Genomic DNA, 22,410 nt, shown 5'->3' with positions numbered 1-22,410 from the left:
TGATTTTGAGTGATGGAAATTTTTATTTTGAATTTTACGCACTCCATTGCTTGTCTAGGTCACAAGTGTCAAATTTTCACAATAAGATTTGGTTGGAGTTAGATAAGTGTCTACGTATTTGCCACTGATTTGTCCAAATCGTATTATCTTTATTTCATCATCGACATGTGTGAAACGCATAAAATTTTTAAACATATTTTGCTCTCTTACACACCAGGAACCTAATTAAGAACAGCTATCTAATGGTTTCTATCGATTTTAATTTATGATGAAAATAAACTAATTGACTAAATCGAATTATATTTGCGTCGAATCGAATTTTTTTTATAACAAAATGTAGATGTTATCAGTCATTTTATTTTCCGTACCTTATTTCTCATTAATTGAGGAATTGATCTGCAAGTTTTTTGGAAAGTTATTGTTTTCTTTTTTCATGAAGTGTAGTTTCAAGGTACTTAAGTGGGTATTAATATTCGTATTCGGCCACCGTAGCCGAATGTTTGGTGCGTGACCACCATTCGGGAGTGCGTAGGTTCGAATCATTGTGCGTGGAGCACCAAAATGATAGAAAGCACCAAAATGATAATAGCAATCGGCCTTCGGCAAGCAATTTCAAAACTTCGGGTGTCTGACATAAAAAAATTATCATAAAAACCATCTGCAGTTCGGAGGTAGTATAAAACTTTAGGTTTCTCCATTTATGGAAAAACATCAAGACGCACCCCAAATAGCAGGAGTAGCTCGGCCAAACACCCAAAAATGGTATATACACATGCCAAATTGAAGAGTGATGGGTTGTTACGACTTTGTTAAAATAAATTTGTATTTTCTTTAAGGGGGTTGTGTATTGGGCTATTGAACGCCATTTGCGCTTTATTTTTCAATAGGAAAATTTAAAAATTGTTTAACTGTTCTTTAAATTGTTTACTTCTAAATTGTTTCGATTTTGTCTTTATTTTTCTATTCGCAACACTTATTTTTACAATTAGTTAGCAAAAATGACTGAAGTTCGAAGAAAACTTGCTAAATGTTATTGTAGTTTTAGACAGCGAAAGGAGAATAATTGAAGAATTTAAGCCTTGGGCACAATGTATTGCATTTTTGTACCGTTGCATTTTTTATACCACTTCTCCGTATCAGGCCTCGTGTAACATATGTATGTAGTTTGCTAAGGAACCTCAGACATTTCTTTGTATTACTAATATTTACAAGGAATTAAAAACTTTATATCTGTTTCTCCATTTCGCTTGAATACATCTCTTACAACTGATAAGAGTAATCATTGCCGTGACTAAAAGGTTTGGCAATCAATTTAAAAATTTTAAAGTTGTTTTGTTGTTAAATCGTTAGATAGGTATAAATATATTGCACAAAAAGTATGTATTTTAATTTCAACATGAAAATTTTAAACCAAACAAACCCTTATATAAAAAAAAATTTGTTCAAAATACCCCATAGTCTACCTGACAGCTAAAATATCAGGAAAGCATAAACTGGAAACATACCGAACCCAAGATTTCTATTAAATTTTTATGGCATAAGAGCGTTGAGAAAGCAAATGACTGAGCTTTACTTAAAAATGGGAGTACGTTTGCAAATATCAATTCAAAATAACTTCTTTATCAAAACCTTTACTGAGGAGATGGCTAATTTCACTGTTAACACATTTCTGTCTTACCGAATTTCTTGTCATCACTGTCCTAAAATCAACTGTCATATTACCGAACCAATTGCATGCCATATGCTTCATTGGAGTATGGAAGGGAAAACTAAAAGAAAAACAATCGAGCAATAACAAAAAACCACTTCCTATATAATGAAAGCCAATGAGACATATTTTGAAATTGAAAAAGAAAATTTATTTACTTACTACTACTCTACTTACTTTTATTAAACTTTATCATTACCTATTTGGTCTTATCTAAGTTTCGAGTCTACAGTTTTGGGGTCTACAGTTTTGAGAAACTTCTCCATGATAGAAAGACACTCGACGAAGGACTGAGTACCATTAGAAAAAGCTTCTCCTATCAACTCATGTTGGATGATGGCACAGTAAGCATCAAGCCCGAAGTCTTCGGAATGGTAGCTTCACACAGCACCTTGACAAGTGTGTCTAAAGCTGGGCACAAGCGGACAACAAATCCAAACAATCGGTTGAAATTTCAACAGATTGATGCGTATGTTTGGCCGCCGTAGCCGAATGGGTTGCTACGTGACTACCATTCGGAATTCACAGAGAGAATGTCGGTTCGAATCTCGGTAAAAACACCAAAATTAAGAAAAACATTTTTCTAATAGCGGTCGCCCCTCGGCAGGCAATGGCAAACCTCCGAGTGTATTTCTGCTCCTCATAAAAATATCTGCCGTTCGGAGTCGGCTTGAAACTGTAGGTCCCTCCATTTGTGGAACAACATCAATACTCACACCACAAATAGGAGGAGGAGCTCGGCCAAACACCCAAAAAGGGTGTAAGTGCCAATTATATACATATTATATAATTAATAAATAATTTATTGGGGAGCTCAAATATTTGTTCAAAAGCCAGCCATCATGGAAAAATAATAGCGATGAACATAAAGACAGAAATGTGCAATTAAAATCGTGGCAAGTTTTATTAGAAAAATATAGAGATGTTGGAAAAAACGCTAATATAGAACTTGTGGAAAAAATATTTCCTCTCCCTCTTCTATTCAAGCACAGATAAATAGCATACATGGCAATCATTTTTTTCGCGTTCGATGTTCACTCAGCAAGGAAACTAAAATTGTTAACGAATTCACACGTGTGTGGCAAAATTAGTTTCAAACGATTACTTGGATTTGTTTTCCGTTTGTGGCCAGCTTAACTCGTCGTTGTAGCGCATGCGGTAAGTACCCTCTTCAAGTCGAATATTAAATATTAGAATTTTTCTTTCAAAACAATTTAACTGATCGGCTTATTTGGATTTCAGCACCCAGACTTCGCACCCGCATATGAGTGTACATATTAGATGAACTAAAAAATTGTGAGCGTTTTCCATGAGATGCTTTTAGTGATCATTGTTTCATTCAAAACGGAGAATTTATAAGAGTAAAAACAGGTAAAATTCGGTAAATTCTTCAATGTCATTGAGACTAAGGGGAAAATTTCGAGCAGTAGACCAAAAAAATGTGTGCTATTTATAGACCCAATTCTGTATCGAATACAATAACAGAGTGACTCCAACGATTCCACAGAGAAAACTCTTAGGATAAGATAGATAAATTCTAACTATGTTAATTACATTAGCGAAATAAATCGAAAATCCGTTGGGAACTTTTTATTTCGCCTCTGTTGTAAGAAGTAAGGCCAAGCTAAAGGAAGCCATTAAGGAAATTAAAAGTGGAGTCTCGATATACCTTTTTCGTACGATTCATATTGCGATGGCGATCGTTCTACATTTGGTGCATACTTGGGCTATTCCGATTAATATTTACTTTCGAAAACTATGAAAATGAAGAATTTTTGTTGATTATGATGAAATAAAGTCAGCAAAAGACAAAATATGTTTTATGATATTATACATTTTATGATAGGCTTGCAGGAGAAAATATCCCTCTCTCCATTCCGCTAGGTTTTTTATACCTTCTCGTAAATGTTCAAAATTTGGCATTTTATACACCCGAAATCCAACATAGCCTGCCAAACAGAGTTTAAAATTGCGGTCGAAAAGTAAGCAAACTATAAACAAATATATCTTATAAAATTGAATATAGCTTATCATATAGTTTAGAGAAGGACCAAACATCGATTTTTAAGGCCGAGCCGAACCGTACTTCGATCAACTTTAGCCGAAGCCGAGCCGAAAACGAATCGAACATTTTAAGAGGTTCAAGTAAAAAACAGGCAATGATGTTTTAAAAATGCAGTTGTTTCATTAGTAAAAGAACAGAAAAAAGGTGCATAAATCTACTTATATTTGTAAATATATATTAACAAACAAAAACATTTGCACATACTTTAGTTCTCATAGTTGATTAATTTTTTCATGTAATGTAAAAAGAATAGCTTATCGGCTTATCGGTCGAACGAAAAATCCCACTTTGACCCATTTAGAGTGCTCAATCGAGTCCAAATGTATGACCGACCCCACTAACTTTGGACGGCCAATCCACCCATGCCAGTGGCACACCCCCTGGAACTCCCCTGGGGGGCTCCCCATACAATTATTTCAAAATATCACCATTTTTGGCCTTTACATGAGAAAATTGGGGGACATCAGAATTCGTTTTAGAGGTATGGTTACTTCGGCAAAGTTTCTTATTTTGATTCCTAGAATATAATTTTCACAGAGCAATGGGCGATTTTTTTGCCTCCCCACAAAAGACACTTCCCCCTAGAATATGATTTTCACAGAGCAATGGGCGATTTTTTTGCCTCCCCACAAATCGACCCGGCCTATTATTGATATTTCAAGGTAATAAAAAATATGATATGTGGGCTTTATAACAGTACTCAAATGTATTTGAAAAAACTAAGAGTTTATATAATTTTTGGACACAAAAGCTAAAGAAATAATCAGCCAAAGTTTGGCTCTTCTTTGGCCGAGGCCGAAACAAAACCGAACTGAGCTTTTTGATGGTCGACGATTTTCAATGCCGAAGTGCAGTCGTATTCTAATATATGGTATGTATAAGTACTTACTTATCTCATGTCCTAATATTTGTGTTTATAAAATTTGAGTTCGCTAAAATAAAGGAAGCAAGTAAGTTGCCAAGATCCTTTAAAAAATGAAAGATTGTGAATCTTGGAATCTTAAGGACGAAGGAAGAACTTCAGAGGAAACACAATTTATCTGCATCTCACAATTGATAAATAAACGAAACAGTTTGATAATAATTTGGGATTCTCTTCACTAAAGGGTGATTTTTTAAGAGCTATAGGAAAGTTGTCCAAAAAAACATACGCAAAATTCAGAAAAATGCATGAAATTTTTTTTAAATCGATAGTACAGTCGATATAGTTTAATGTTTGAATATTATTTCATGCAAATGTTGACCGAGACTGCGTTTCAAATGGTCCATCCGCTTAGTTCAGTTTTGGCATACTCTTTCCAATGTTTTGGCCGGTATCTTACATATAAATGCTTTAATGTTGTCTTCCAATGCGTTAATTGAAGCATGGGCTTTAACGTAGCCCCACAAAAAATAATCTAAAGGCGTTATATCGCACGATCTGGATGGCCAATTGACAGGCCCCGAACGTGAAATAAAATGTTCACCGAACTCGCCTCTCAACAAGTCCATTGTTAAGCGTGCTGTGTGGCCTATGGCACCGTCTTGCTGAAACCACATGTCATGCAAGTCAAACTCTTGCATTTGGGCAAAAAAAGTTGGATATCATTTCACGGTAGCGCTCACGGTAGCCATTCACAGTTACGTTACGATTCGCACCATCTTTGAAGAAGTACGGTCCAATGATACCTCCAGCCCATAAACCGCACCAAACTGTGACCTTTTCTGGATACATTGGTAGCTCTTGCAATTCTTCTGGCTGATCTTCACTCCAAAATCGACAATTCTGCTTATTTACGTACCCATTAATCCAAAAATGAGCTTCGTCGCTGAACACAATTTTTCGATAAAAAAGTGGATCTTCGGCCAACTTTCCAAGAGTCCATTCACCAAAAATTCTGCGTTGCGGTAGGTCGTTCGGCTTCAATTCTTGCACCAGCTGTATTTTGAAAGGCTTCACATCGAAATCCTTTCGCAAAATGTTCCACGTTGTTGAGTAACAGAGGCCCAATTGCTGCGAACGGCGACGAATCGATAATTGATGGTTATCATTAACACTGGCCGATACAGCTGCGATATTTTCTTCAGTTCGCACTTACGCACTCTACGTAAGCGTGTTGGTGGTTTAATGTCCAATAATGTAAATTTGGTTCTAAATTTAGTCACAATAGCTCGAATAGCCGCTTCAGTGGGTCGATTAAACAGACCATAAAATGGAAGAAGCGCGCGATAAACTTTCTTAACAGAACACGCATTTTTATAATAAAATTCAATGATTTGCAAGCGTTGTGCGTTTGTAAGACGATTCATGGTTAAATTATAGACCAAACTGAAGATGTTTGACAGTGAAACAAAACACGAAACGTGCGCCAGCTGTTTAAACCAACTGTTTAAAAAGATAATAACTAAAAAATCACCCGTTATTTTAGTAATGTTTTCAGCAGGCGATGTCGTATTCAGGCTGCAGCGCAAATCCTGCAGTTTTCCTTACTAGCTGCCTTAGTGCAAACAAAGCAAAGTTAATTAATGAGCAATATTATGTTTCATTGTGTTGTTTACTTATATTTCCAGGACACTAAATTTATTTATTTACTATACATTCCAAAGGTATTCTATCTGTATTGTTTTGTATTATAAAATTTTAAAGTTTTTATATGTATTTCAGCACTTATCAAAGCTACCAATGACACCCAGCCATCAAACTATTCACTATGCTTGCAATTTCATCATGGATCATTTTACACTTTCCGAATGGGTAAAAATTATTGGAAAATATCAAACTTCTGGCTCAGTGGAGCCTTCCTCAGGAAACAGGTATCGTTACTGTCAATAGTCTTCAGTATGGGGCGATGCTCGAGCGATAAATATTTGTGGTTTCAACAAGGCGGTGGTGCTACATGCCATATAGACGACGCAGTGTTCGAAATTGTGAAGGAGAAATTTGACGAATGGATCGTCTTACAGCAGGTGCTCATCAATTTGTCGTCGCGATCGTGAGACTTGAGACCCTCGATTATTTTCTCTGGTGCTACGTCAATAGTCTTAGTTTCCGCTAACCGGCCAACTACTTTAAATGAGCTCGCGACCAGCATTGGAAACGCTATTGTCGGAATAGTTCCACTCACATAGAGTGGAAGTAGTCACTAAAATTGGATCGCCCGCTTATCGACTTATCGTTTTTATCAGGTTGCCAAACGTATAATTTTGACACCTCAATGTAAAATTAATCTTTATCTTTTTACTTTTGTCTTTAAACTCCAATATTAAAATCTTTAATTGAACTCTAGCAATAAATAAGGAATTTGATGGGTTTGACGATTTCAAAATATAACTTTATTTAAGTAAATAAATAAAAGATAAAAGTTTCCGTTCGTTATGACAGGTAGGTCTGGTGCGTTGAGTTCTACGGATTTCTCCCAAAACTCTATTTGATTTAAACTTGTTTAGTGGCTCCCAAATATTTAGTTTTCGTATTTTTATTTTGTTAGCTGAAGTCCAGATTAACAGTCAAGCAACAAATTTAATTATTGCTTTTATTTATTTGTCGCTTTTCCGACCTTAATTTGAAGTAATTTTCAAGAAATCTTGAATGCGCCTGGTTGACTACATTTTAATCGGTTGATATGATATCTCAAAAATTTATGTACCGATCTTTTTTTTTTTAATTTGGCATACTCCCTAAGACTAGACTAACTAGGGCATGAAGCGAGGAAATAATATCCCCAGACGTTTTTAAAAATAGTAAAACCTGAAAGAATCTAAATTGTTGTATGTTTTATTTTAAAAAATATCTAAGCGGGTTGAAAAACCCTTTAAGTTTGGTTGATTTTACATTAATAAAGGGAGGCGAAGTGAATAGTGTAGCCACCAGCGGATCACTGTATTTAAAAGAAATGGATATTTCGTTTACTGTTTATTAATAGAAAGGTTTCGGTTTTTTGTTTTATGATGAATTTATTATGAGTTATGTTCAAATGCAAAATTTGAAAAAGTTTTCAATCAAAATTTAGCAAAATATTTTTCAAATTTCCATTTAATATGCGCCTAACGGTAGGAAAATTGTGGAAATTATGCGTTTCGAATGTGTCTCGAAATGCCATGAAATCTCAAAACTAAACTATTTTTCCTCTCTCGAGACAGCCAAAATTACAGTGTCTTTGCGCACTACACGTGCTTTTCTTTTTGTAAAATCAGATCTATCGGAAACTTGTTGTGGTTGCCTGCTCTGGTATCAACAGTGCTATCTGCAAGCAAAGCTCCAATGAGTATTAGTCGGGGAATTTTCCAAAGTCAAATGTTCGACAGCGCTCTTCAAATTTCAGATAGTTTTTTTATATTTTTAACTACAAGTGTTAAATTTGCAAGCTTTTACGAGTATGTTGCTGTAATGTTACCGCTTCTGTTAAGTGCCTCAAACAAAAACTATGGTTTCTGAAAACAACTTCTGATATTAAAAACAAGTAGCGGACTTCGTTGGACGGAATTCAAAAATGTAATAACTAAAACAGTTCTGACTCAGCATATATAGAAGGTAAATGCACCGCAAATGCGCCATTATTAAAACAGAAAATTTTTAAAAACGTGCAAAACTATGCACGTCCTCAAACTGATAATTTATTTTAGTAAGTATTATTATTTTTATAGATCTGTAGAATTCCGCACTTGAATTAATTGAAATAATTTTTATTGCCTATGGAAGTGCGGTGAATTGCTTTACAGCAAACAATGAATTCCACTGATTTAAATAAAAATAAAATTTTATGTTTTCACTAGCGCCACCAATATTTTTTTATAGCTATCAGCACAAATACATGCATACATACGTATACTTTGATTTGAGTTTATAATTTATTTTTATTTTATTTTTTTGTTATTCTGATAACGATGGTGTTGGAGGGTTACAGTGTTAAGCGTTACAGATAGATTGAAAAGGCGTTGCCGCCGTACGGGTTTAAAGTACCGCCAATGTCTATCAAAATCAAAGATGCCGAATTAGCAAAATTAAGTGTGTTTTTTTCTCTAGAAAACATTAACGCTGTCAGAAATCTATAGAATCGCACATTGTGCATGGGCGGTTATTTGGTTACATATAACAATTCAACAAAGTGGATTTCGCGCATTCAATGAACGACAGAGGAATAAAGTGCTACGTGAATCGTTTACTTAGTTATGGGTTTTCCTTATGCATTGAGTACTTTTAGTTTTAGTTGGAGTTGAGTAGACTTTAACATTTTAATTACATCAAGGAACAAGGTTGCATGTCCCGTTACAGCTTTTTTAACGCTCACTTAAACTTGCATTTGTTAATGCCTCGCAGTAGTTGCACTCCTTCGCTGCATGCCACAATTCCTGACGCTTTGCGCCATATTTTAAACGGCCGCTGGTGCTATACTACTGTTGGCAAAACGACGACAGAATTGGCAATAATTACATAAAACGCCGCAGTTAGAAGTAATAAGCGACAAAGATGCTTCCCTTGATGTTGGGTTGCACGCTGCTTTTGCACTACTACTAACGGCGAGTGCGTTGCACAGCGTGCTAAATTTGCACCACTACAGAAGAGCACCGGTAAAATCTTAGTCAACCGGTTAACTCTATGTTGGCCGCTTGATCGGGCGCTGGTTGAGTACCGACGGTGGAGCTACATTTGCACACGTTACTGTTATTGTCATATTTTCTCCACTTTATTGCTGGCATTGTTTTAATTTGGCGGTTGAGTATAGCAGCGGCATTGTTGTTGCTAATAGTGAGACATTGTTTGTGTTTGTTGTGTTTAGCTATGGTGATACGTTAACTGCTGCTATTTGGACAAATTGCCGCACGTGTATGAGCATTTTTGTAACAATTCCCCACTGCGCGCTTGTATATCTGGCTAAAAAAAACTACAACTGCCTCGAAATAACACACACACATTTATGTATATATGTTTGTATCCATATGTATGCAGGATTGTTCATGGAACTAGAATGACTGCAACTGGGAAAATCAAAATGGCTCATCATCAAAAAAAAAAAAAAAAAAAAATACGAAAATCAAAGAAAAGGCGGAATAAAATGTCACAGAACGAAAGGGAAAAGCAACGAGGAGAAATTGTGTCGATGCCATGAAAGGTGTGAAAAATTACTTTGATGTCTTTTGCTACACAAATTTGTTTCAAAAATAGAAAATATAATAAAGTGTAGGTTTTAATTCGCAGTGAAGTGTACAATGTTTTGTCCAAATGATTTTTCAGCAACAAAAATATGCGTCGGAAATCAAAGTGCTCAAACCATACTAACGTTTTTTATTTTGGAAATTTTCGAAAAGAAAAAGTAGCGTTTTATTTTTATGCATAATTCAAATATGCATATTTTTGATGTTTTAATTTTTTATTTTAATATAATGCCTCTCAAAAGGGCTCATTAAAAAAAAAATTTAAGTATAAGTAAACATATTTAAACTATGTGTGTGCTCCACTCAAAAGTTAAAAAAAAATGATTAACTCAAAATTAAATTACATTGGTTTCTCTTTAAATGTATTTCAATATCAAGTGGTTTATTTTAGATAATAATATAATTTAAGGGGTTACATGGGTTTCGTTGGTTCAAAAAATCGATTTATTTTTTTTTTTTTGCTTATTAATTTCTAGAATATCTCAGGAATATTATCATAAATTTTCAAGTCGATCCGAATAATAAATTCGGAGATACAGCTTTTGGAATGTGTGCGTTCCAAGCCATTTTTATTGTTACTCAAAACTTTAAACACGTTTTTCTCGGAACCGTGTTTTCAAAGTCGGTTGTCAAATGTTCTCGAAAACTACTCAACCGATCTTGATGAAATTTTACACAGGTGTTCGAAATACAATTTACCCGTGCTTGAACGAAGGATTTTGTTTTTTTTTTCAATTACAACTATTTAAAAAAACAAAATGTCAAGCAAATTTGACCGAAATTTTAATTTTTTTGGGAAAATGTCTGCCAAAACTCCCATTTTTACTTTTGTTCTTTCCTTCGTTGAAGCTCGAGTTTATGGTCTTAACTAAAGCACTAATTTTTGTTTTTTCATTTTTGATGAGCCTGTCAGGAGTTATGCTGACAACGCGCACGCACGTTTTTTTCGAGGGGTCACCGGAAATGACGTCACAATGGAGGAGTTTTAATTTTTTTTTTTTTGAAAATTTCAGAAATTATTCTCTAAATATGTATCTATAAGACAGAAAAAAGTTTGAATTAAATAAATAGTTTTTTACATAGAAAAAAAAATATTGAAAATAGGCCTTTTTTACCCGACGAAATCCATATAACCCCTTAATGGAATTTAAAAATAAATTCATTTATTTAGTTATTTATTTAAGTTTATGGAACAAAATTTTAAACCTAAGACTTGAAATAGAGCAGGACAACATTAAAAAATAGTGTGCAAAAGAATTAAAAAAGCTTGTTTTGGCAACGAAAAATCGATTTCCATATGTTCATTGAATTCTCTCGTAGTTCTCGCTAGCGGTACACCGATAGCAAAATTGTTTAACCTTGCAAACAACAATTTTAAGGTATATGGGACCGTAAATTTTGTAACTACGTACAAAACAAAGTAAAGAATATAACTTCCCCGAAATGAAGTTCACGTAACTGCTAAAGAAGAACTTAGTTGCAAATATCATTTCTAAATTACTAAGAAATATTGCTAACATTTTAGATCTTCGCGACAGTCATTTTAAAGCATTTTTGTGTTTAATAAAACGCCCCCTTGTGGTACCCCCAAGAAGCAACAGAAGAATCGAAAAACGTTCCTTTTTCATAGGATCTAATCCAGGATCGGTCGCCGTAGCCGAATGGGTTGGTGCGTGACTACGCGGAATTCACAGAGAGAATGCAGGTTCGAATCTCGGTGAAAGCAAAATTAATAAAAAAACATTTTTCTAATAGCGGTCACCCCTCGGCAGGCAATGGCAAACCTCCGAGTGTATTTCTGCCATGAAAAAGCTCCTCATAAAAACATCTGCCGTTCGGAGTCGGCTTGAAACTGTAGGTCCCTCCATTTGTGGAACAACATCAAGATGCACACCACAAATAGGAGGAGGAGCTCGGCCAAACACCCAAAAAGGGTGTACGCGCCAATTATATATATATGATCTAGGATCTAATCTATTCAAGAAAACAGGAAAGAAAACCTGAACAAGTCAGTTTGTTAATTAAAATACGATGTGAGCATTTATCAAAAGCTACAGAGAAGTCTGTGTTAATCATAAAACCAGCAGAGAAATTGCTGTTCGTTTGCTTCGTGTACGTAAATTTTGACTAAAAATTTTATAAAAATACCAAATAAAAATGTCTATAATTTGCCCTATTATTATTAATTCTGTTATTTGGCTTCAAGCGAGCCACTAAATTAATAATATAAAAAATCGGAGTAAATATTTAAGGCTCTTATAAAAACAAACTGTACATTTTTAACTTCAGTTTCTTTAATTTCACATGGATAATCATTTTTGAAATGAAATACTGGCACATTGGCAGATATTGGCTTTAAAACACTCCGAAGAGCCTTTGTCGACTTAAATGTAGATTTGCTCTGTATAGAGAAAGAGAGAAAGACGGAGATAACAAAAACATCCATACACATTTTTCTTAAGTTTACTATTTCGAACCAATGCGTCGATCCTTTCCAACGCTTTGAAAATATAACGGAAATAAAATTTTTATTCAAAGAAATATCAGGAATAGTTTGTTCTCGTCATAATTATTAAGTTTCTCAGCGATTTTGCAAGATCAACTTTATTGGGCTCATCCCGTTATTTTTGGTAGCTTTCCAATTCCCTTTGCGCAATGAAAAACATAAAAGTACACACTACCTGCTGGTTTTGAATAGGCCACTATCATTTTAATAATTTTGACGTTACAATATAATCGTGTCAACATCGACCAGTTTTCACGAGGCTACCAAAGGACCTGTTCTTATTAGAACTTGCAGCCACTAACAATCGATCGCAACACGGAAGTCCGCAAGCAGCAAAGATCTATTCCGCCATTCTTCGCATGTTTTCTTTGAAGCAGAACTTGTCTGCAGTTTAACCGTGCTAATAGCGGGTAGACGTTGCACGACCTTTCAAATGGATTTTATTACTCACAAAAGGGTTGGACGAAGCAAAAGTGACGAAATAATTGATTTCCATCGACGACGTGTGCCTAAAACAGTGGAGCACACACACTTGCACTGCACGTATGAATAGTATTATAGAGCACATATGAGTTAACGATAAGGAAATGGGCACCAGCGGAAGCAGTAATCAGCAGTTAATTGTTTAGAGCAATTAATTTAGCACGCTATTAATAATTTATACGTAAAGCTACTTTTTGTGATTGATTTTATATTTAATTGCAGATATTTATGTGTGCCCACACATAAATTTTATTTTAAACTTTATTTGTAACTCACCTGCGATAGCCATCCAGGGGTAGAATGTGTGATTGGTGGCCTGATGTAAACTGCTAGCGCTTTGAGCTGCTGCGGCGCCGGAAATTGTGCAATTTGCATTCCAAGCGGTTCCTGCTCCGCCAACGCCACCCACACCACCACCAACACCAACACCACCCACGCCGCCGACACCGCCAGCACCTTGGCCGCCACCAACAACTCCGCCACCTGTTCCACCACTACCACCGCCACTTCCACCTCGATGGCTGACCGGGCTACCACCCGAAGTGTCCAAATACCCGCCTACACGCGAGTCTGGGGTACAGGCAGATGGCCGCACAGGCATGCCACCAGCGGCATTATTCTGTCCATTACCATTTGACCCGTTAGAGCCACCACCTGAGCCACCGCCTCCGCCAGAACCACCGCCGCCTCCTCCACCTGTACCGTTTGCGCTGGTGTTCCAGATATCTTTGTAACCATTGACCACTGAATCTGCCTTAATATTGAGGCAATCTTGTTTGTAGGCGCCATCACTGTAGATCTTGTTACAAGCTGCAGTGATGCTCGCATCATAGGGCGAGTCCTGTGCGGTGCGTTGTAAATGGTGATTGGCATACGGCGACATGCCCAATGAGAGCGGAAAACCACGGTATGCGGCCGCCGCCGCTGTAGCTGTCTGATCGTGATGGCCGCCAGTGCCCATGGCCATACCGGTGGGTTGATGCGGGTGGCCGTAGAAGCCCGCTGAAGCTTGTTCAAAATATGAATTCATATTACTGGTGGTAAGAATTTTGGCGGTTGCAGAGTGCCTCACGTACGAGATTCGACTGGCACTTGTTTTTGTTTTTTTGTTTGCTTTTGGGTTGGAGTTGCTGGAAGTAGTGGCGTTTGTATTGGCCGCTTATTCCTGATTTACAAATATTAGCACAGTTTTAACACTTTTTAATTTTTTGAATAGGTTTGGCAAGATAGGGCGTACTGACTTCACTTTACCTCTGCTTTAGCACTTTCCACATAAGTTCACAAAGTTTCACAATATAGCTTATTTTAATAAATAACCGTCACGAATGTAATATTAACTTTATAGAAAATATTCACAGTATATTTAACTCTTAACTGGAAGTTTTATTTTGTATTCGACACTTTTTGGTTATTTTCAAATTTTTTAAATAGTTTCGGTTAAATTATTAATTTAATTCTTTCGATTTTTGGTTGAATTGTTTTTCGTATACTTCTTTTCGTTCTTAAAATTTAATAAGTTCTCACAATACTATCTTCGATTTAAGAGTTATTATTACTGAAGCCAGTTTGAAAAAAAAAAATAATTCTGCTCAGGTTCTTGAAGAACAAATACAATTTTATCATAAGGTTTATGTACTAATTTAGTACAATACACAGTAGGTTTGCACAGTTTTTATTGTTTCGTTTGTGAGATATGGAGGTAAGCTCACAATAAAATGTTTTTATTAAATTTTTGAATTATTAGTTTATTTTTCAATTAGCGGCGGTGTTTGTCTTCATTATAATATTATTAACTTTCTCAAAATGTTGCTGTTGTAAATCATTTTTGTATTTAGCCGCTAACTTTTTCTGTTTATTTTATTTTTTTTATTTTTACACAATTAAATTGGAGTCTCTTCTTCGACCAACCTCGAAATTTTTGTTTTTTATTTAATTCAACTCATTTAACTTTTTTGTTTGCTTTGTCTGCTTAAAATATTCGTTTTTTTAACAATTTACTTTTAGCCGAAAACTATCGACCACAATGGCTCATGAAAACGTCATCAGCATAATACTACGAATAACAGCCACAATCAACACAATAATCGTTATAATAATAGTAATAGCGACAATAATAATAATAATCAAATTTATTTGCGTTCGAGTCACCAAACCGCGATTTTGTTACGAGCACTGCCGCAGCACTGAATTACTGAGCAACTGAGCAACTGACTAACTCACTGCCTGTCTGCCTGTCGACTGTTGCTGATGCTACTGCTACTGCTGCCGCTTGCGTTTGCTTTGATGAGTTTTGCCCGTCACTGCCGCGACCCTACACTATTCCAATTTAACTCTAATGCACTGCATTGAACGCCGCGATGCCTTGCGATAGCGTTGCGATAGCGATCCGATAGCGGGAATATTCACCGAATCCAACCGCTGTCACTGACTCTAAAACTCTGCCGCCGTTGTCGTTTTTGTTATCGCTGTCACTGTCGTTGATGTTCTTGTTATTAGTTTTTGTTGTTGCTGTTGTTGTTATTGTTATTGCCACCAACTAGAATGCGCACAGTTCGAGTACAACAGCATTAACCGCACTAAATAGTACCTAGCGAGTGTTGGGAGTATCGTGCGTTCAAACACCACAATGCCAATAACAATAAATGGTGATAAAGTGGATAATAAAACAAAGCGCGCGCCTGCTGCTCCAATCCAAACCGTTGCCTTCGAACGAATGCGCCATCAAAACGCCAGTTTGTTGTATTTTGACTGACGTCGATTACGTTCACAATGTTCCCAACAACGATTACCACGATGAAGGCGCTGAAACGGCCTGAACCAAAACGACAACGGCCACAACGACGATGATGATGACTACGGCGACGACGACGAGCGAGCACAGCGAGAAACTCGTACTCTATTGTTCTGTTGTTGAGCTACTCTGCCGCTCTGTTGTGGTCGCTCTGTTTTCGCTCTTCCAACGAAACGATGATGAGGAAAAGAAAGGCAAAACAGTACCACCACCGCTGAGATAAACGGCTATCAGTCCCTCACCACCATCACCTATACGGGAGTAAAAGAAAACAGAGCAGAGCAGACCTGAACAGAGTGCCGAGTGGATCAGATCGACACAGTGTGTAGCTGGGAGTGGAATAAAGTAGACGCAGAGTTGAGCGCGAAGTTGGAACTTTCAGATTTACTACAAGAATAAACAGGCAGTGCGGCAAGAGGGCGGCTGAAAATTGCACCCAAAACTCTGAATTGAAATTTGGAATTAAACAGAAGAGAAGAGTGAATTTTGATACAGCAACTGCAGATAAATAAATTTTGAGAGCACTAAGCCTTTTATATAATATATGTATAAACATATATTCGTATGGCCTCTCGCAATCAACCCACAATATACCAACAAATATTGAGCTATGATTATTACTGGTGTCTGCAGAACATTGCTGCACTTGTTTCAGTTGTTTCAGTTTGGCTGCTGATAAGAACACTAGAAGATGTTCAGCCTGTGGACAGAAAACCAAATTACTTGATTACGCGAGTTTTTACGAAGCTTACCATAGCATAGCCAGATTTTTTTAGTTTTGAATGGCGATTACGATTATAATTTAATTTTTTTCATATTACACGGCCGCCGTTGTTGCAGCGACGGCAATTGGAATATCCAAGTACGAGTGTATGAAAAGAGCTCGAAACATGGCCCAAAAGCAATAAGCGCACACAAATCCAACAAGCGAATGCACACTGAGTGGAAAACCGAAACTAAAATGCCAACATTCGATAATAACGCACACACAAGCCACGAGTTCGAGCACTTCTGTTAGGAAAATGTTTGCGATAGTCCAAAGCCCACACCATCATACCGCGACGGAGTCGTTACTCATGCTGTGCGTGTTGGTGTTGTTGCTTTATTATGGCTTTACTGGTAGCGGCCGCCTCCTTCGCCTAGATTTTGAGCTGCGCCAATGCTCTTTTCACTCAACTGCGAATGAACACACCGCCAAAATGCTCAATACGTAGCGGCGGCCCACTGGCCAGCGAATGAGCAGAGCGTTCATTTTGGCTGGCATTTTCAGGGTTGGAGTGGATTGGCGCATGCTGTTTGAATCGAACATGTTCGTCTGTTTTGTGTATTTGAGTGGTAATGAGTTTTGTGCACCCACGGTTATGTTTATTTTGCCGTTGTTGTGCGGAATGTTTGATTTTAGATTTCTATGAGGGTGCACATTTAGTGAATAAAAATCTGGAGCATTACTAAATTGTTTGATGGTTTCCCAAGTCTTTATTTTATATAAGTTGCTAATCATACAGTTTCAGTTATTGTTAATTTGACAAATTAGTGCTGTATGATTTGTTGTAGAGAATCAGAGGATTCGATTGGAAACAATACTGACTTACAACAGCAACTAATGAAAAAAATATTCAAATTTAATTGTGAGTAGTTTTCGATATTGGAAGGATATTCCAAAGTTTCTTCGCAAGAGGAATTAAATTCAATTAACCTCCTTTCGCATTAAAAATTAATATGGCTTGGTAAATTACACATATATTTATTAATCAATAATTCGTCAGTAAAATTAATGAAATGAATTAAAAACAAACAAGAATTATCTTTCTTATTTAAAAATTAGCGGCAGAAAGATTGAAAACTTAAACTGTGAAAAGTGTTTTTGCTGGAGCGGAGTTCAGACTCTTATACCTGGCGCATATTTTTAGCGAAATATCACAGACCTATACTAGCTTATTTAAATTATGATTGTTGGAAGTATATATATATGTATACGTTCGCCATTTGAATTTACAACATAAATTTTGATTAGATGGGATGCGAAGCTGCAACTGACCAAAGCGTGCAGGAAATTTGCTAGAATTTACAGTAGTGCAGTCGTTTTTGTGATACATAGATTTTTATTTATGTATATATTTCGAAGTGGATTGTATCACTCCCGCTTTAATAAAAAAATATTTATACTATATATTTAGAACGTACCATTTTGAGCCAATTTTTCTTCTAACGCTCATGAAGTATCGACTACACCCACTTTGCTTTTGCACGGTATGTACGTTCCTTAAAAATGCGTGCAAAACAAAAGTCGTGTAAAAAAATATGTGCGACACGTGGTAAATTTGGGGATAGGTTCCACGACTTTAAATAATTCCAAAAAACTGCAAATCTTTTTCCAAGAAACCGCGCATATTGCCTATGTATTTATAAAACAAATCAAATCATTTTTATTTAATTAGTATATAGCGAAAATTCAATCCATAAATTCAAAACATGTAAACACTCAAATTGAAATTAGGAGTACAAATCAATTTGGCAACTATTCTTCGCTACTTCATAATAAGCGACATATTTATTACGGGCTGAACCAAAAATGCTATCATCAATAGATCTGTATGTCATATACTATGTCAAATATGTCGAGTCCATCTTTCGGGTTTTATTATTATTAACGGTTCTGTTGGTTTTTTCGTTGTACCAAAGCCTGTTTTTGTTTTTGTCGAGTTGTTTACACTAGGTTGTGCACAATTAATCATCCTATCGTAAAATTTATAATTTTGCAAAGGTCATATTTGTCATATCAGTTATATTGGCACTTGTGAACTAGACAGTTGCAGTGTAAAGTTCAAATAAATTTTTCCATCATCCAGAATAATTTTTTTTTTTGTTAAGTAAAACATGATTCAAAAACAAAATTGCATGATTAATTTTGCGCCACCTGGTACAATACTAATTATCCTAGCAAGCTAAACATTACATTGAAATTTTTATTGTGTGCTTACACTCCACATTTTTACTCAACAAGATATTCTTTTAGGAATGGTTCTTTATTTAGAAAAACATTTTTTGTTTTGGGATTCGTGCAAGAACGAAAATATCATAGTTTATTAGTGAACCGTGTAATTTCAAAATTGTGCAAAACAAGGCCGTGCAAAAAGAAAAGAAAAGGTTAGGTGTATTTTGAATTTTTGAAAATTTTCAGTTCATTGAAGGTGCACGTGGCTATTGACCGATCTGGTATATTTTAACAACCAACTCTGAACTAAGGGTAACATGAAAAACCAAATCCAACATTTCCAAAATAAGGTTTTCAGATGCATTTTCAAGGCACGATGGTACTGCAGAAGTTGCGACATTGAGCGCGACCTTAAAATAAACTCCGTCAACACTGAAATCGCAAAGATTGCAGTAACTCATAAAGAGAGACTAATAAGCCATTTCAATGAAGAAGCGCATAATTTAATTGAAACCGACGGATTAATTAATACCAAGGCTCAAACGCACTAAGCCTAGCTTTATGTTATGAGTGAAAATTGTATAATGTTGTCATATTTAAGTTGCTTGTTAAACATTTGTAAATATTTATGAACTAGTCGCAATAAAAAATGTATGTATTGAGTACTAGAAGCAGTCGTTATAAACACTGCCGGACGTACAAAAGTCGAAATTATTTTTATATGGAGTGCGGACATGATTTCTGTTCTATGTACCAATATTTTTTAATTCTCGTATTTACTTGTTTGAAATCATTCATCAAATTTCAGCAAATTTCTTTCATTAGTCACAGTTTTTACAATATTCAAATTTAGCGCTATGTTGGGGGTAGGCTTGGTATTTGCTTTTCTACCTTTTTTTAATCCAGCCTGCCTTAATTATATTTCAGATATGTGTATGTATTATTTTGGCAAATTTTCTAAAAAATCGTTGTAGTAGTGGTGTTTATTGCAAATAAAAGTAAATTAGGCCTTTGTACGTAAAACAGCTGGCTGGTAGTGGTTTATTAAAAGCACTTTTGCATCTTCTATTCAACTTACTGATTGCCAGACGACATCAGTTTTACCAAATAAGTTTTTAAATCTCTTATCCAGAAGACTTCTTTCTTTATAATAATTTTTTAAAGATAATGTAGCAGCCGCTTTTCTGAGAATATAAACAGAACTCTGTGCATTTATTTAAGGAACAGATATAAAGCAAAGAAATGATTTTCTTGCATGCCGGCTTCCAAAATAAGTATGTACGTAGGCATATGTGATGGTGGCTTCAGAGTTCGCTTTAAAAAATACTTGTACAGTATATCAACTTCTTCAAACCACCCATAACCCCAACACCTGTGCTGCGTATGACTGTATTGAACGACAAACTGCATAAAAAAGTTGCCATTTAGCTTCAATTCAAATTTCTTTTTTTTTTAAAAGACAAGCCCACGAAGCATTAATAGCATTTTTTTCTCAGGTATTACTCCCACTCCTACGTAAGTATATCGAGACAAAGTCTGTATTTCTTCTTTACTAATATATAATACCACTTCTCCTCTTTACTAAGTTTCCCACCTTTTCTGAACACCATTATTTGTGGCTTTGAGCTCTTTATTTCAAGGTTCCATTGGTTACAGTAGCTTTCAAGGTTTTAATCATCTCTTGTAGTTTGTCTAGGTGATCCGCCAACAAAATGATATCATCCGTATACATTAGAAGTCTATTATTTTTCCCTTCTATGTTTAATCTTCCTTCCAAGCTTTCATGTAAGTCATTTATGTAAAGCGCTAATTGTATTGGCGACAATAAGCATAGCTTTTTGACTCCTAAGTTTGTTTTGAATTTATCTGAAATTTCTAAACCATTCCATATCGGTGTATATATTCTTTCTTAACCTCACCAGTTTCATTCCAAGGCCAATATTCTGCTGCTTATATTTACATCAAGGCGTTTCTCCACTCTCTATTAAACGCCGCTTTAAAGCCGACAAAATACGCGTAAACTTTCTTTTTTCTTCGAATGTTAAATTAACAATAGCGGCTAAATTAAATATATTGTCGGCTGAGGAGTATATATTTCTAAAGGCGGCTTGATACTCACTGAAAGTCCTTTTTTTCAGTCAAGGAAGTTATTCTTTCTTTATTTATGCCCATCATAACTTTACCAATGCAGTTCATAAAAGAAATTCGTTTGTAGTTTACAACTAGGGCAAGATTCTCCTTTTTGAAAATGGACACTACACTAGTTGACTAGCCTCATCTACTTTACATTTTTCATAATGATTTCTGTACGCACTTACCATAGCCATAACAAAACTATCAGGGGCGTTTTTTAAGAACTCGTAAGGAATTCTGTCCATCCCTGGAGCTTTGTTTAATTTAACCTTGTTTAGCACAGATCTAACTTCGTCGGGTGAAAAAGTGTCTCAAGCAGATCATCAGCTTGGAAGTTATGTGCATGAAATTTTTCTTTGTCATTAGTAGCAGGGCTCAGCAGATTAAAACAAAAATCCATGCGTTGATATAGCGGTGCTTATTTCCGAAACTTCCCCCTTTATCTTTTTCAACAATTTCCAGTATTGAAACTTTCTCGTGCTCCAAGTGCTTTGAAACTAAATATCCTTTGTGAATTGTGGCGCACAGGTCCTGTTGGTTTGCACTATTTCCATGCAGTCTACGTAAAAAGGAGTAAATAAAAAATATGAGGACTTACTGCTATTAGTGAGAGTAGAACAAATGACCAAAAATCTGTAATTATTATTGTACATAGTTCCCACGGCGAAAAAATTTTTATAAAAGTTTGCTGAAAATAAGCGGCAAGCAGAAATCCATTTATGGTTTGTTTTATGCAATTAATGTCCTTATTTGTTCCATTGTGACTTGGCTTTACTTTGTCGTGGGTATATGTAGTTTTATACAGACACTCACATTCAAAGTCGGGCAGATGCATACGAAAATTTCTAGTCATAATATCTATGTTTTGATGAAAGAAAATATGTTCTACCATTTTCTGTTTTTCCCCCCAAAAATTGTTTTATTTAAAAACAACAAAAAATGTATATTCCAAAGTCTCTTATAAAATATACACGAAGGCTTAACTTAAATAAGGTCACTTTTCAGTCACCCATTCAAAGTCGGGCACGGCATAAAAAATCGAAAAAATTTGTACACAACGCAAAATTAATACCTCGTTGCCACACCTTTTTGCTTTTCAACAGCTTGTAGCCGGCTTGGCATCGATTCCATTAACTTTTTGCAAACATCAGGTCGTATTTCACTCCATTCTTCCTGCAGAGCAATTTTCAAGATTGGAATTGATGTACACTGCCTTTCCTGCATCCGGCGACCTAATTCGTCCCACAAATGCTCAATGGCATTGAGGTCGGGACTTTGTGCAGGGGCTTTTATTACCTTTGGACAGTTATATAACAACCAGCTCTTGACGTCATATGCGGAATGTTTGGGATCGTTGTCCTGGTAGAATTGAAAATTACTTTCGATGCCGAATTTTCTCACGCTTTCTTTCAAATTTTGTTTCAAAATTGTTAAATAAACGTGTCTATTCATTATTCCATCAATGACATGCAATTTTGCAACTCCTGACCCCGCCATGCAACCCCAAACCATTACAGATCCACCACCGTGTTTAACCGTTTTTCTTAAATTCTTGCCTTCCACCTCTTTGTTTGGTTTGCGCCAAACTTTACCCCTTCCATCACGTCAGTAAATAATACCTAAAGAATGAAAATTTAAACCATTAAATTGTTATTTT

General features: G+C 35.8%; 1 protein-coding gene across 1 annotated transcript in view; it reads right to left on the bottom strand.

Annotated features, from left to right (window-relative positions):
- The window catches only part of LOC129235478 (homeotic protein ultrabithorax-like), a 109,408-nt gene extending 95,198 nt beyond the window's left edge, over window positions 1–14,210 (bottom strand). Inside the window, exon 1 of the mRNA XM_054869348.1 lies at window positions 13,171–14,210. Coding sequence (XP_054725323.1) covers window positions 13,171–13,924 — 754 coding nt within the window. The 5' untranslated portion in view covers window positions 13,925–14,210. The remainder of the gene's footprint in view (window positions 1–13,170) is intronic.
- Between the last annotated feature and the right edge of the window lie 8,200 nt (window positions 14,211–22,410).

The sequence above is a fragment of the Anastrepha obliqua genome, chromosome 1 (assembly GCF_027943255.1).
Source record: "Anastrepha obliqua isolate idAnaObli1 chromosome 1, idAnaObli1_1.0, whole genome shotgun sequence".
In the NCBI taxonomy this organism is placed as follows: domain Eukaryota; kingdom Metazoa; phylum Arthropoda; class Insecta; order Diptera; family Tephritidae; genus Anastrepha; species Anastrepha obliqua.
Note: the sequence above shows the minus strand (reverse complement) of the source record. Positions and strands in the feature narration are given on the sequence as shown.